This window comes from Penicillium solitum (genome assembly GCF_028829755.1).
Source record: "Penicillium solitum strain IBT 25940 chromosome Unknown utg000003l_segment0_segment0, whole genome shotgun sequence".
Lineage (NCBI taxonomy): Eukaryota > Fungi > Ascomycota > Eurotiomycetes > Eurotiales > Aspergillaceae > Penicillium > Penicillium solitum.
Genome location: NW_027072123.1, coordinates 3,186,552 through 3,199,394, shown reverse-complemented (window position 1 = coordinate 3,199,394; position 12,843 = coordinate 3,186,552). Strand labels below are relative to the sequence as shown.

The following is a 12,843-nucleotide window of genomic DNA, read 5'->3' as shown; positions in this document are numbered from 1 at the left end:
TAAACTCCACATTTGCACACGTATTGGGACAAAATATCCGGCGGTACGCATGTATGTATGATGCACAGTAGCCGAGGCACCGTATTATTTGTTCTTCAAATAAAATGACAATTAGCATATATGATGTATGGTCAGGATGACTCTCATCGCTAGCGTGTAGTTCGCTACCCCTGGATATGCAGCTGACTAGCTAGCTACTGTAGGTGTGTCATTTGGAGTGTTGAATAATATACTACAGAAGTAATACACTAAACAGCATGTAAGAACTTTGGATTGAATCTTTCACAAGGTGTAGAATTGAAACTGTGAAACTGTCTAATCTATTCATACCTGGAAATGAAGTCATATTTATGTCTTCCTTTCCTTCCCGTATATCCAGCTACCCTCAGTATGAAATGTGCTGTTTGTGGTGAGAGAAACAGAAAGAAGATAGGAAATAAGCAGTGACAGCGGTAAACGCTGGATTCTTCTTGATTCCATGGTTCGTACATGGGTTTTCAGAAGGCGAACATGCGTTGAAAGCAGTCTGGATTGCAATACCATCCTGGGATTCAAGATAACTGCATCGGCCGCTAATCTCAATTCTGTAGGAGTTCTGAATTCTTGGTATGTAAGAATTGACGTGTGCAAGAAGCGATGTATGCACGAAATCAATTAGGGTGTAGGGTGGAACAAATCCAAAGACATGTTAATTATGACGAATCAACTTGGATTTCCAACATGGAGGGCTTCAATTGAATGTCCAACTTCAAATAAACACACCTAGATATCGGTTCCATTGCATATATTTCCACTGTAATGTACTGCAGGCGCATGTCTCGAGGTAGTTTGTGCATGCGTGGAATAATTGAACAAGCGGGAGAGAGAGAGATAGAAAGAGAGAAACACTCGGATTTACAGAAACAAGTCTCTATTATCGAATAGGTACAGGCTTTGCGGTGACCTCTTTAGGGCAACTCATATTTCGAGTCAAGAAGATTGGGCTTCGAGTAAATTGCAGGGTAACTTGTGCCCGGCAACCAGTATATGAAGTACAAGAGCGGTTGATAATGGCAAACTATAGCTGACGCTTGCAGATCGCATATATGTCGTGCCCATTGGAGGGAAAATAGACGTCTATATCGAAATATCATGATTGATTGTTCTATTTGCCAACAAGACTCTAAATGTTGTTTTGGGGCTGATTTCTCTAGCTGGAGGAGGCACATTTCACGTCCAGCAAACTGTTATCAACCTAGAGGTAGAGGGAATAAGTTAGTAACTTTATTGTCAACGTTACACCAATCTTCAAGATAAACCCACATTTGTGCAAGTGAACTGATCATCCCCATCGGGGCTAATAACGTCAATGTTACTGGCGTTGATATTTGAGCAAACCTGTACAAGTCAGTTGGTGAGTCATAGTCTGTGGTGTTCGAGCACTTACATCGGGACTTGAGCAGATAATCGTTCCCACATAAGGGTCACTTTTACCAGAGGTGACACCGTTGAAATTCTTGAAGACAACATCTTCGATGGCAAGTTTGCTCTGTGTGGTGAATGTGTTAGTTAGCCTTCGGAAACCCGAAACAAGTGATAGTGACGCTATCAAAGTGGAATGAAAGCAGATAGTGACAAAAGGAGATTGATGGACACGTACGGGGAACTCGTTGCAGAGAGTCAAATTCTTCTGGCCATAGCACTGGGTCACTTCGATCGCATAGTCGACATTGTCAATGGTCATGCCGTCGTAGGTAATGTTCTTCACCAGGCCCGATCCGCCGCCGCCCTGGAGATCAGTAGAGAGCGCAGCGGAAGCCCCAGGCCAGACTTTGATACGCGCACCATCCTTCATAATATCGTTAGAAACTTAAATATCTTACCCGCGGCACTCGACTTACCGATGCGTTGAACATAGAGATATTGTACACGAGCACATTCTGTACAATATCAACCTCGCCTGGGTATTGACCCAGAGAGCCAACGGAGATACCGTGGGAGCCGTTGCAATGAAGGTTCTGGACCAAAATGTCGGTGACGTTGGGCTTGAACGAGACGCAATCTTTGACATGGTTAGTAAAAGAAGATCAGGTGAAGTCTTTCAAGGGAACCATACCATCTCCATTGTTGATCACAGAGTTCTGGATAACAATATTTGTCGAACGATAAAGGTCCCTATTGAAGGTGTTAGTTAACTGCAGCTAGCTCCTCTTTTAACGCAACCGAACTTACCATCCATCGGTGTTCTTAGCCTCATGTGCACTGCTGCTGAATCCACTGATATCAATTCCGTCAAAGAGGACGTTGGATGAGTTTGCCACCAAGTGATACCACTGAGGCGAGTAACGAAGGTTGAGAGGTCCAATGGTACCCCCATTTAGCCCAATTATGCCCACCAAAATTGGCCGCAGGATGAGGGCATCCTCCGCATATAAGTCATACCAGACCTGACCGTTACCATCCAGGGTGCCCTCGCCGTAGACATTGACATCCTCACCACCGAGCTGGAAGAACGTTGTAGCGTTTTGGTAGACCTGGTTGAAAGCATTTGCTTGCCAGTAATCCGTGTCATTGCTGAATTGAACATGACCCTGGATTTCTATTACGGCTTGCGTAAGTACTCACTCGTCTCGTATCGAGCTCCAACGCGCATTACATACCGAGATCCACATGCTTCAAGAAAGTCATGTCAAGTGCCTTTCCAATCGTATATGTCTTGCCCGCATCAAAGATGACCTTTCCTCCGTTATTGCATTTCTTCAATGCAGTAAGAACATTGGCTGAATCATCACGTCCATGGCCATGGTTGGCTACATGGCAGGTGCGAGTCCTGGCATGGCTGGCCGGAAGGGGCTTGAATGGATGGTTTGGGTGGCACGCCTCGCTTCGAGAGTATTCCTTAGCCTCAATTGTAGTGCTGATTGACAACAAAAGCCCCAAGGCCTGGGTCAAAGTATTTGAAATCTTCATCGTTGGTGTCAAGAGAATCTGGGGTCAAGAGAATCTAGGGGCTCTTAGTTGGATTGACAATCTTCTCGGCTAAAGATAGCGTTTGGGAACTTCCAAGACAGCTTATATATAGTCTCGCCATTGACAATTTGTTTCCCCTGTTACTCCCACGTAGCTCAGGATCAACGCTAAGCAGCGCCCTTGGCGGTCAAAAGATGGGGTAACCCCATCTTGTTCAATTTGCTCCGGGGGAAACGAGCTAACGACTCCGCAATGTGTGGAGAAACTAGGGCATAGTCATGGCTTGTATGGTGTGTTTCTGTCTCGTGGAAAAGCGGACCGGGGACAAATTGACTCGCGTTACGTGAGGGTGGTCCCCAACCAAATCTGATAGGAGGAATATCTGGCGCGATTTCCCCGATTGGGAGGAAAATCCCGGATAAATTGAATACATAGAGCCAGTAGAGTCCCTATGTCTTAAATCCAATGTATTTCAAATGAATATAGATATCGTCTGCGTTATAGCTTTCTGAATAGCAACGACTAATCACAGGATAGTTAGGTTTACAAGCCAATTGCTACTAGAAATTATTCGGAATTATCGGCCACGTCTCGCAGAAGGAACAGTAACCGATCACTTTGAAACATGCTTTATATGTACAACAGCTGTCCAATAAAAGGAGCAGGTTCTCAGCCCAGAGGAGATAAAGCAATGATTATCTCAGAACAAGCGAGCTCACTCAACCCCAGAATCCCCCTAAAGACCCACCTCAGCGCAGGTAGAAGGTTCCTATAGATACTGGTCTAGATGTATTCAGGAACACTCTTTTCAAGCTCCCCTATCGCCAACACAGAATCCATTTCACATCTAAGTCGACTTCTCAATAGCCTTCTTCACGACGCCCTCGGCCGCCCCGGCGGTGGCCTTAACGGAGTCAACAGCCTCGTGCTCGATCTCCTTGGCGGCTTCGATAGTTGAATCAGACTGGTTGCGCTGCCACAGGAAGATACGAGTCACCTGGACGGCACCCACACATCCGAGGAAGAAGTTCACAGCGGCGAGCCTACAAAATTATATCGTGTTAGCATTGATGCCTGGCAGATCTGCTATCGGGTTCCACATACAGGACGTTACGGGGCTTGATGATCAGACACCAGCGAGTCCAGATGGCACCAGTACCCATCAGAGCAGCGTTCTGGGTGAGGGAGAGCTTCTCGGCGGGACGGGCGAAGTCGGAGATACCGGCGATGACAAGACACCACTGTTGTAGGGATATATATTAGCCATCGTGCTCAGCAAGTACATGGAAAATGATCGCAAGATATAGCAGTATTCGATAGAGATATTGTGTCCGGAAGGGTGCTTGGGGGTATAGATGGCATATCAGGCGAGGAAATCGAGTTATCGTACCTTCATAACCGGGGCCCTGCAAAACAGAAGTTAGCATCAATTCGCAGTGGCAAAAGAGACAGGATATGCAGCATGTTTAGAATCCTTACCAGAAGTGGACAGTCTTCATACCAACAGGGCTGTTCCATAGGCGCTGGAAGGCACTCTGCTGCTCACCAGCACCGGCTTCGGAGCTCTGCCAGCGGAAGCCCTGAGCACCCGGCCGGCGGAATGGCGCGGAGGCATTGCGGAATGCAAAGCGAGCGTTGTTCACGAAGCGGAAACCCACACGAGACGACATGGTGATAGCTGGGATGGTGGTTTTAGTGAGAGGGAAGAGGGATGGTCGTCCGGTGATCGGTGGAAGGGGGAGTTTTCCGTTGGGGAGGCTAGATAGGGCAATTAACCACCACAACCGCAGGCAGATGAAAATATAGTCTATGGAAGACGAAAGGGCTACTCTCAAGTCTCGAGTAATGAATATAGTCTACTTCAATTAATTATCCCTCGCTTACTATCTCTCTTGGGCTGTCGCTACCTATGACGCTTCAGATGTTGAAGCTGATGTAAGCATATTGCGCTAGTTGATATCGGGACTAGCGGGATTATGGCTCTGCGCAGCGAATCAACGCCGTAGTGAATAATGCACTGCATCGCAGACTGTCTAGCAAGTCAATTCCACTGTTCCCACGCTCATCCTCCCGTGGCTCATCCGAGACCTCTATCTCCCTAATCCTTACATCTGCTTGACAATCCTACCACCATGTCTGGCAAGTACGTTTTCACTCAGGGCCTGAAGGAGCTCCGCTTCCTCTTCTGCCAGACCTCCGAAGCGAGCGCGGCAACAAGGTGCGTACACCCTAACCCAAGACGGATTGAGGTTCAGCCCACTGATTGACCTTCTTCTGTGCCTATAGATCTTTCCTGAACCGCGCCTACCCGACCATGAAGAAGCACAACCCCCAGACTCCCATCATGATGCGCGAGGCCGCGGGCACCCAGCCTCGAGTCTATGCCCGATATGGTATGACAGGACACCTACAAGCCCATTGTGTGGGCTCTCCAGATAAGCGAGTCAAGCTAACGCGATCGGTTCCTCTCAATAGCTTTCGGCCAGGAGAAGCAAGAAGCGTTGGCCGGTAAATATCCCCCGCCAACCATAATTTTGCACCAAGTTCCAATACTAATTGATGTTTTTAGGCCTGTCGGACACCCAGATCGAAGAGCGCATTACACAGTTGGTGAAGCAGCAGCTATAACTTCTTTTTGTTTTCCCTGCAGATCTATTTTATGCCCCCGCGTTCCCACCGTCCTACATCCATCTTCTGTACCTATAGATGAAATCGAAGCTCATATCCAAAACAAATCCAATTCAATTGCTTCCAGTGATGACTTGATGCTATCTCTCATAACGTGCTACTAGCATTGCCAATCTCGCCAAACCGATACTGCGCCCAGCTCATACTCCCCTCGGGGAACGTCCAGATTCTCTTACCCAGATCCTCGCCCGCAGCACCAGCCCCAATATGAATAGGCAGCAGATGCTCAAAGGAAGGATGAGCTTGGCGTGCATCTGGTCTCCTCAACAACTCAGCCATGGCCTTCTGCCGTTCAGCCGGCGCAGTAGTCGCAGCATCCTTGAGCGCCTTGTCAAAGCTAACAGCATACGGCATCGGGGTCGAACTGCCAAAAGCAAACCGCAAATCGCGCAGGTTATGCACAGCCATCCCAGACACGATGATCAGAATGTTCTGCTCGCGAAGTCTAGCGACTGCCTGTCCGAGTCGGTAGTGCTGGTCTGGGTCCTCAGTCTGGAAGAGCGAGACTTGCACGATGGGAACGTCCAGTGGGTTTGAGTCTGGCTCGAAAGCTGCATTGTCCTCGTCAGCATTGGATAATCGCTTTGATGCAAATTGTCACATACCGCACTTGAAGCTAACCCAGACGCCGTGGTCGAGTCCACGCTTCACGCTCTCGGCCGGGATATCGGCTTCTTTCAACAACCTCAACACTTCATTCGCTACCTCCTTGCTACCCACGTGTGGGTACTTCTCTTTGTAGTAATGGCTTGGGAAGCCACCGAAACTAAATCCAATTAGTAAAGAATTTCCAGGATACCGGCTGGGGTTTTGATATGAAACATACTCATAGATCAGATCGGTCTTCTCGGCGGTATTCACCTGGATCGTATCTCGACCAGCTTGCCAATGCGCTGAGAATACCACCACAGCCTTCGGCTTGACCTTGGTGGTTATCTCGCGCCCGATCTCACCGAGCTTGCGGTAAGCTGGGTGGTCGAGGTCGTACATGATGTTTGGCTAGCGGGTATCATATCAGCATTTAGTCCATAGTAAGACCTAGGATATAGATAACTCACCCCACCATGGCTGAGGAAGTAAACGGGTGTCTTCATGTTGGGTTGTATGTGGTCACTAGTGAATGTGTCGGATTGTCCCTTCAGTGTCGCAGCTGCTGCAGATGCCGAAGCTGATAGAGGTTCTGCCGCTGAGCGCGCGGAAGATCCGAAAAGGCGCCGGAGACCGAACAGATTGGCGGTGTCTCCCCAGAATAGGGTAATAAGTACAGCCGCGAGGACGGTCAAAAGAGAGATCAGAGTGAGCTTGTGTCCGTTGAATGAATTGGTTCGTGTTTCCGAGTCGTTATGTCGGTTTGATTCGGAAGACATATATGGGTTGTTTAGGATGGAGCTGGCAATGTATTCCTTTCCAAAACTCAACGAATAGCAGTCCTCTTATATCCAAATGTAAAGACAAAAATAACTCGAGAACCTACCACCGTAGAACTAGAGCTGATTAATTAGATGCTTTCGGAAGCGACAAGAGCCGATTATAAGGCCGAGTATTGGAAATTAAATCCATAAGCTGTGCGGAATTCACCCGCTAACCATCCATATATCCGCCTATAGTATTGGCTCGGATTTACGGATATCTGGATGGACTCAGTTACATATTTATAACATTGTGCACGTATTAAAGTCGTTCAACAATCTATTAATGTATACAAGCACTACAACGAGTTCAGGGATATCGGCTCCATCGTGTCCGTTCCAGTCATGCACATCCAATTCGTTAAAAAGAAATAAGAATAAAAAGGGGAGAAGAAGAAAAAGGAGGATAAAAGAGCAATTCGATCCAGGGAAGGGAATTGAAAGGATAAGAAAAGAATAAGAAAATAAAGTAATCGGTAGAAGAGAAACGTTCTTGACCGGGGTGAATACATCAAGTGCCGGTGATCATCAGAGGAAATGCATACATGCAAGCCACATCTAAAGCGTGGCAAATCACGAAAGGACGAAAATATCCAATTACATGAGAACGCAGTCCCCATCACTCTGCTTGTTAACGGCCGAGCGTGAGAGACGAGTCTTTTGCATTCGGCTTCCACCCTTCTTAAGGTCTTCAAGACGCTCACGAGCCTTGGGGAATCCTTGAGCTAAAAGTAAAAAAAAAAGGTTAGCTGAGGTTGAAGAAAAAAAACAGTTAAAAGGGAAGTCGACTCACCAGCTGCACGCCAGTACCATCTCTTTGCGTCGTCTAGGTTGGCAGCAGAGCCGATTCCGACCTCGGTGAAATATCCTATAGCATATTCTGCCTTGGCAAGACCGGCGGTGGCAGCCTTACGAGCCCACAGATAGGCCTCGGTGTCGTTCTGCGATAGAATCCCCTCTGATCCGGTGAGATACCAGCCACTAAGGGCAAGTTCACTCTGGTGTTCACCCTGGGCCGCGGCACGAGTGTACCAGATTATACTCGTGCGGTTGTCAATGGGGCATCCCAGGAGGCCGTATTCGTAGGCAGTACCAATTTTGAATTGAGAGAACTTGTAGCCCAGCTCGGCAGCTTGGTGGAATAGCTGGGAGGCATACTGCTCGTCGCGGACGATGATGTCATTTCCGCCGGCGTTCTGATACATGAGGGCAAGCTCGTGGAGAGCATGCGGATTTTCCTCGTCTGCCCGGTCAGCCGCCCGCTTGAGCCATGATACACCCTCCCGGGGGTTCCGAGCTTGACCAAGCAGTCCCTTTAGATTAATCATTCCCATTTTGTACATGGCAGGAGTATCGCCGAGTGCAGCGGCACGCCTGTACCATTGAACGGCTTTAAATGGATCACGTTTGGTACCGCCACCTTCCTCCTGGCCGATCTCGCAACATACGGCCACACGGTACGCAGACTGTGCGTGACCTTGTTTCGCGGCAGAGTGGTACAGTGAGAAGGCTTCTTTGGGGTCGACTTCCAGTCCCAGTAGGCCCTCGCCGTGGCAGTCAGCCAGGAAAAACTGGGCTTCAGAGTACCCGGCTGTAACCAGCTTTTTGAGAATCTTATGCGCATCCATCACATATTTCTCCTTGGCCTTGGCTTTAGTTTTCGGGTCGAGTCTGCTGTTGTCCCCTACTAAAACTGTGGATGCCTCGACCAGCTTTTTGGCGAGTAGAAGTTGAGTCTTCTGATCAGAAGGATTGCCTCGCGCCTGCTGTTGCAGCCGCTGTATTTCTTCAATTGTGACCGGTGTCTGAGCCGCTCCACCGGGCACCGTCATTGGCTGTGGAGCAACGGGGGCTGGCATGGTTTCAGGAGCGTTGTACTGCCGAACCGGCGCAGGTTTTGACCCTTGATCATGGCCAGGGCGGAACGGGGCTGGATGGTGAGGAAGAGCATCAGGGTTCTGGTGAGGATCTGAAATCTCGGCCTGGTCGTGGGGATAGCCTGGCTGGTTGGTCTGGACCGGGGAAGGACCATGCGAGTAACCGGCGTAATCTTCGTAACCATTCGACGCATACCCAGCAGGGTTTGAATGGTCCAAAGCGGGAGCAAGGGAAGGCTCTCCAGGAATTCCAAACTGAAATCCCGCATTTTCAAACTGATTGGCACCCTCTGCTTGTTGGAAATTTGGTTGAGATTGGGAGCGCATAGCCTCAACCCCATTGGGAGGATACGAGTAGTCCCCAGGTGGAGAATTCGGACCACGAACTGGTCTCTTAACCGGTGTTGTTTCCAGGCCCATCTCATCAATCGGGGCGTGATGGTGAGGGTCTGGCATGGCATCGAAATTAGGCATATCGGGTTCATCGGCTGGGGCACCACTGGAGTCATAATAGCTGTCCAGAAATTCCTTGGGCGCATATGAAACACGATTGGCGGGCTCTGGGGGGATCATCAATCCAGCCGGGGGGATCATTAGGCCTGGGTCTATATCGTTGGGGGCACGAGAACGTGGGGGTCGCATGCTTCCAGCGGTAGTAGGACGCATAGGAGGTTCGCCCATCGCTGGGTAATCTGTTTCTTGGTAGGTCGACTGGCCTGGGTAGAGCGGTGCGGCTGGCGCAAGTGGTGCGCCTGGGGCGAGCGGCATCGTTGCGCTTCTTGGTGGCGGAGGCATAGACGGGCCCATGGGGTCTGGATAGTCTCTACCAGGTCGATCTGGTCTGCCTGAGCTAGCTGCTCGCACTGGACCCATTGGATAGCCACCTCGGCCCCGTCCTGGTGGAGGTCCGCGTGGGGGCGGCTGTCGCATATCTGGCCGTCTTCCATTAGAATTAGAAGTGTGCGGCCTAGGCGGGCCTCTGCCATTGATGTCCATTGCAGCCATATCTTGCTCTAGCCCTCGAGGTGGCGGACCGCGCCGATCCCGAGGGTCTCGAGGGTCTCTAGGACCTCTAGGGTCTCGCGGGTCGCGCGGGGCCCTCGGATCTCTTGGATCTCGATTTGGAAAGGAGGGAAAGGGATTATCGAAGGTACCGCCTGGGGGTGGGCGTGCACCGGCTTGAAGTCGGTTAGTAGGCGCTTTGCGGTCGCTGTGTGAATTTACATACGTGTTCTTGACCGCGATTGCGGCGGTGGTCTTCCACCGGGAGCAGGAGGATAGCCACGCCGATCATCGTATCCAGGGCCTGGAGGTCGCCCATTTCCCGGACCTGGTGGACCCGGTGGGCGCATCGAGCGTGGCTGAGATTGCGTAGCAGCATATGATTGAGAACCGGAGGAGCTAGACTGGAAACTGTATGCCGCATCGTCATAGCCAGGGTCAGCCTGCTGGTAGCTACGGCTACTCATGCCACCGTCGCTGTATCCTCCTTGGGAGCCATCTTGCGAATATCCTCCTGGCGATGTCACAGAACGCGGAGGGGGGTTATTGTATTGTCGCAAAGGTGGTGGCCTCTGCGCTTGATGTTGTTGGGGGTATGACATGGCGCAAGCCAACACGCGTACTATACAATGGTGCTTCGAGTAGTCTTCGGGGGGGGGGTCGTTCACGGTACAAATCTCGTGGGTGGTCGCATGCAAGGAGGGGACAAATCGGTAAACTCCAGGGCTCCAGGGCTGCAATTTGGAGTTAGCTCATTCATTTCACGGTCCATGGATATCCTGAGAAGGCAACCAGACTCCACACCGATCCTTACCTCGCGCAATGCCAAATCACAGTGACCAACAAGCCTGTCGCAAGCTGATCAAGCACCTGAGGGGGTCAGGAGCCACACCGGTCCAAAATGAATTCAAGAAGTTCAAAGTAAATCAAGCGGGGGGCAGAATGATTTAGGGGCGGTCGAAGCAGGTGACCTTTAAATTAAACAGTTGACCCACACCGAAAGTGACTTTTCATCTTTTTTTTTTCTATTCTTTTCATGCTTTTTCATACTTTTCATGCTTTTTTTAATATGGGTATCCAATCTCCTTTTGTGCCTTTTAGACTAACTACATTTGGTTCATTTTCTGAGTGGATTTGTATGGAAAATTCAGTGCCGTCATACCCCCATACCCCCATTCTCCTATTATTATATTTACATTTAAGACATCCTTTGTATATCGGCAACACTCTTTCTTGAATACTTTGATACAATATATAGTTTCAATGTTAGTTATTATGCAGTGTTTCATGATTGTATATGAAGGTACAGCCCGATGGAAATTAATCCCACCTGGTGCCTGACGATCAGGGGGGGCATTCGAAGCTGGGCCCGAGTCCTGCAGACTTTCTCGTCCTGCAAGCCCATCACAATCAAAATGTCAACGCCGACGGGACTTTGTTGGCATCCACTTGTGCTTCCCTAGTAACTGTGGTCCATAATACCAGCCGTTCTGCCATCCAAATCCATGCTGCCCGGGTCCGAGGTCAAACAATGATGACTAACGTAGACCCTGTGCCCACCCGTGGACCCGTGGACTGCAATCGGGCACCCCTGGAGGGCTGCCCAAAGTTGTAAAATGCGGTACCTCGGAGGTATGGACTTTGTAAGTAGGTGGGTAGTACATGAGAACATGACAGACTCCACCTCTGTCTCGGAACACTGCCATAGGACGTCACGTCACGTTAAATAAAAAAAGCGACAAAGGTGAACAAAAAGTGTGGGGGAGAAACCTTGGAACACGAAAACGTGAGACATGCTCGATCGGGCAAAGCGTACTGCGCCACATCAGCTGCGCCACGCCGCCTCCAACAGCAAATGAGAGCCGCGATGATGTTGATGATCTCCATCGGTCTCAGCATTTCTAGTTATATCTCCCCGAGTCATCCGAGAAACACATCGTCATACCGAAAGTCTTGAATCGGTAATCAACATCCGACCTTCGGATTCACCATGTCTCGCGCCGGATTGTGGGCGAAGACCATAGCCGGGTAAGTGATACACGCCTCTGCACCGTGCCAAAGACTCGTGCTCACATTCGGTTCTCACCATAGTGGCCTCCTCATGGTCGTCGGTGGCCCCGCTTTTGTCGAATACCTCCGACCCTCCGATGAAGAGCTTAGGAAGCGATACAACCCGGATTTGCAGAAGCGCAGCGCCGAACAGGGGAACCGCAAGGCACAGGAATTCGATGACTACGTCAGTAAGCTGAAGGAGTGGTCTAAGTCCGATAAGTCCAGTATGTCATGCACTTGCACTTGCAATTTACCCTTGAGATGATTATCTCCGCGAAATCGGGTTCGCCCAGGCCTGAAAGTGCATCAGTGGCTAATGGTCATGACTCGAATTTTTTTAGTCTGGTACGCCGCTCAAGAAGAATTGGATCAGAAGCGAGCAGTGTTGGAGGCACAACGCGCACGGGAGAAGGAACAAACGCGCACACAACGGGAGGAGATGCGCAAGGAGATGCTGGGTGAAAAATGATCTCCCGACTAAAACCATCGCCCCTCGACCATTTATATGTGATCATACTGTGCCCGCACAGAGAATCTGATCTACCTACATCTCCAGCCTTCCTCCGCCTCTCCCGCGATTGACTCGATCGCTCCTTCCATAACTGTTCTTTCCATCCCGGGGCTTCGAGACCCCGAAGTTTCTGCACTATCTGCAATCTTGGATATCCCTGGGCGTATGTCATGATTTTTATTGGCTGTACGATACGTTTGCGACTCTTCCCTCATCTTTGCATCTACTGCCTCAATATTGGAGGCTTATATCAATGTACAACTACCGACTTCCGAAGTGTTTCTTCAATACCATAATCTAAAAAGCAAATCTCGTTCCACCTACTGCAATTGCATTCATATATCTACACATTATC

General features: G+C 49.7%; 6 protein-coding genes across 6 annotated transcripts; 2 read left to right on the top strand and 4 right to left on the bottom strand.

Moving 5' to 3' along the window:
- Positions 1–1,189: 1,189 nt before the first annotated feature.
- On the bottom strand, positions 1,190–2,949 carry N7455_005138 (putative extracellular exo-polygalacturonase; the record flags this gene model as incomplete). Its single annotated transcript, XM_040957592.2, has 8 exons — positions 1,190–1,234; positions 1,303–1,377; positions 1,427–1,528; positions 1,640–1,828; positions 1,881–2,041; positions 2,096–2,154; positions 2,212–2,578; positions 2,640–2,949. The coding sequence occupies 8 exons, from the start codon at positions 2,947–2,949 to the stop codon at positions 1,190–1,192; spliced, it is 1,308 nt and encodes a 435-aa protein (XP_040811895.2).
- Positions 2,950–3,796: 847 nt separating this feature from the next.
- N7455_005137 (mitochondrial pyruvate carrier family protein) lies at positions 3,797–4,619 on the bottom strand (the record flags this gene model as incomplete). The annotated part of the gene is made up of 4 exons (XM_040957537.2): positions 3,797–3,992; positions 4,054–4,190; positions 4,340–4,355; positions 4,429–4,619. The coding sequence occupies 4 exons, from the start codon at positions 4,617–4,619 to the stop codon at positions 3,797–3,799; spliced, it is 540 nt and encodes a 179-aa protein (XP_040811969.1).
- Positions 4,620–4,983: 364 nt separating this feature from the next.
- N7455_005136 (L51/S25/CI-B8 domain-containing protein) lies at positions 4,984–5,666 on the top strand. Its single transcript, XM_040957599.2, has 4 exons — positions 4,984–5,167; positions 5,236–5,342; positions 5,425–5,457; positions 5,519–5,666. Exons 1-4 carry the CDS (start codon positions 5,082–5,084, stop codon positions 5,575–5,577), a joined length of 285 nt encoding a protein of 94 aa, XP_040811911.1. The 5' UTR covers positions 4,984–5,081; the 3' UTR covers positions 5,578–5,666.
- A 58-nt stretch (positions 5,667–5,724) lies between these two features.
- On the bottom strand, positions 5,725–7,004 carry N7455_005135 (DODA-type extradiol aromatic ring-opening family dioxygenase; the record flags this gene model as incomplete). The annotated part of the gene is made up of 4 exons (XM_040957621.2): positions 5,725–6,188; positions 6,243–6,403; positions 6,464–6,636; positions 6,696–7,004. The coding sequence occupies 4 exons, from the start codon at positions 7,002–7,004 to the stop codon at positions 5,725–5,727; spliced, it is 1,107 nt and encodes a 368-aa protein (XP_040811989.2).
- Positions 7,005–7,643: 639 nt separating this feature from the next.
- On the bottom strand, positions 7,644–10,527 carry N7455_005134 (uncharacterized protein; the record flags this gene model as incomplete). The annotated part of the gene is made up of 3 exons (XM_040957633.2): positions 7,644–7,771; positions 7,840–10,101; positions 10,152–10,527. The coding sequence occupies 3 exons, from the start codon at positions 10,525–10,527 to the stop codon at positions 7,644–7,646; spliced, it is 2,766 nt and encodes a 921-aa protein (XP_040811909.2).
- A 1,388-nt stretch (positions 10,528–11,915) lies between these two features.
- Positions 11,916–12,446, top strand: N7455_005133 (uncharacterized protein; the record flags this gene model as incomplete). Its single annotated transcript, XM_040957647.1, has 3 exons — positions 11,916–11,953; positions 12,017–12,201; positions 12,319–12,446. The coding sequence occupies 3 exons, from the start codon at positions 11,916–11,918 to the stop codon at positions 12,444–12,446; spliced, it is 351 nt and encodes a 116-aa protein (XP_040811924.1).
- Between the last annotated feature and the right edge of the window lie 397 nt (positions 12,447–12,843).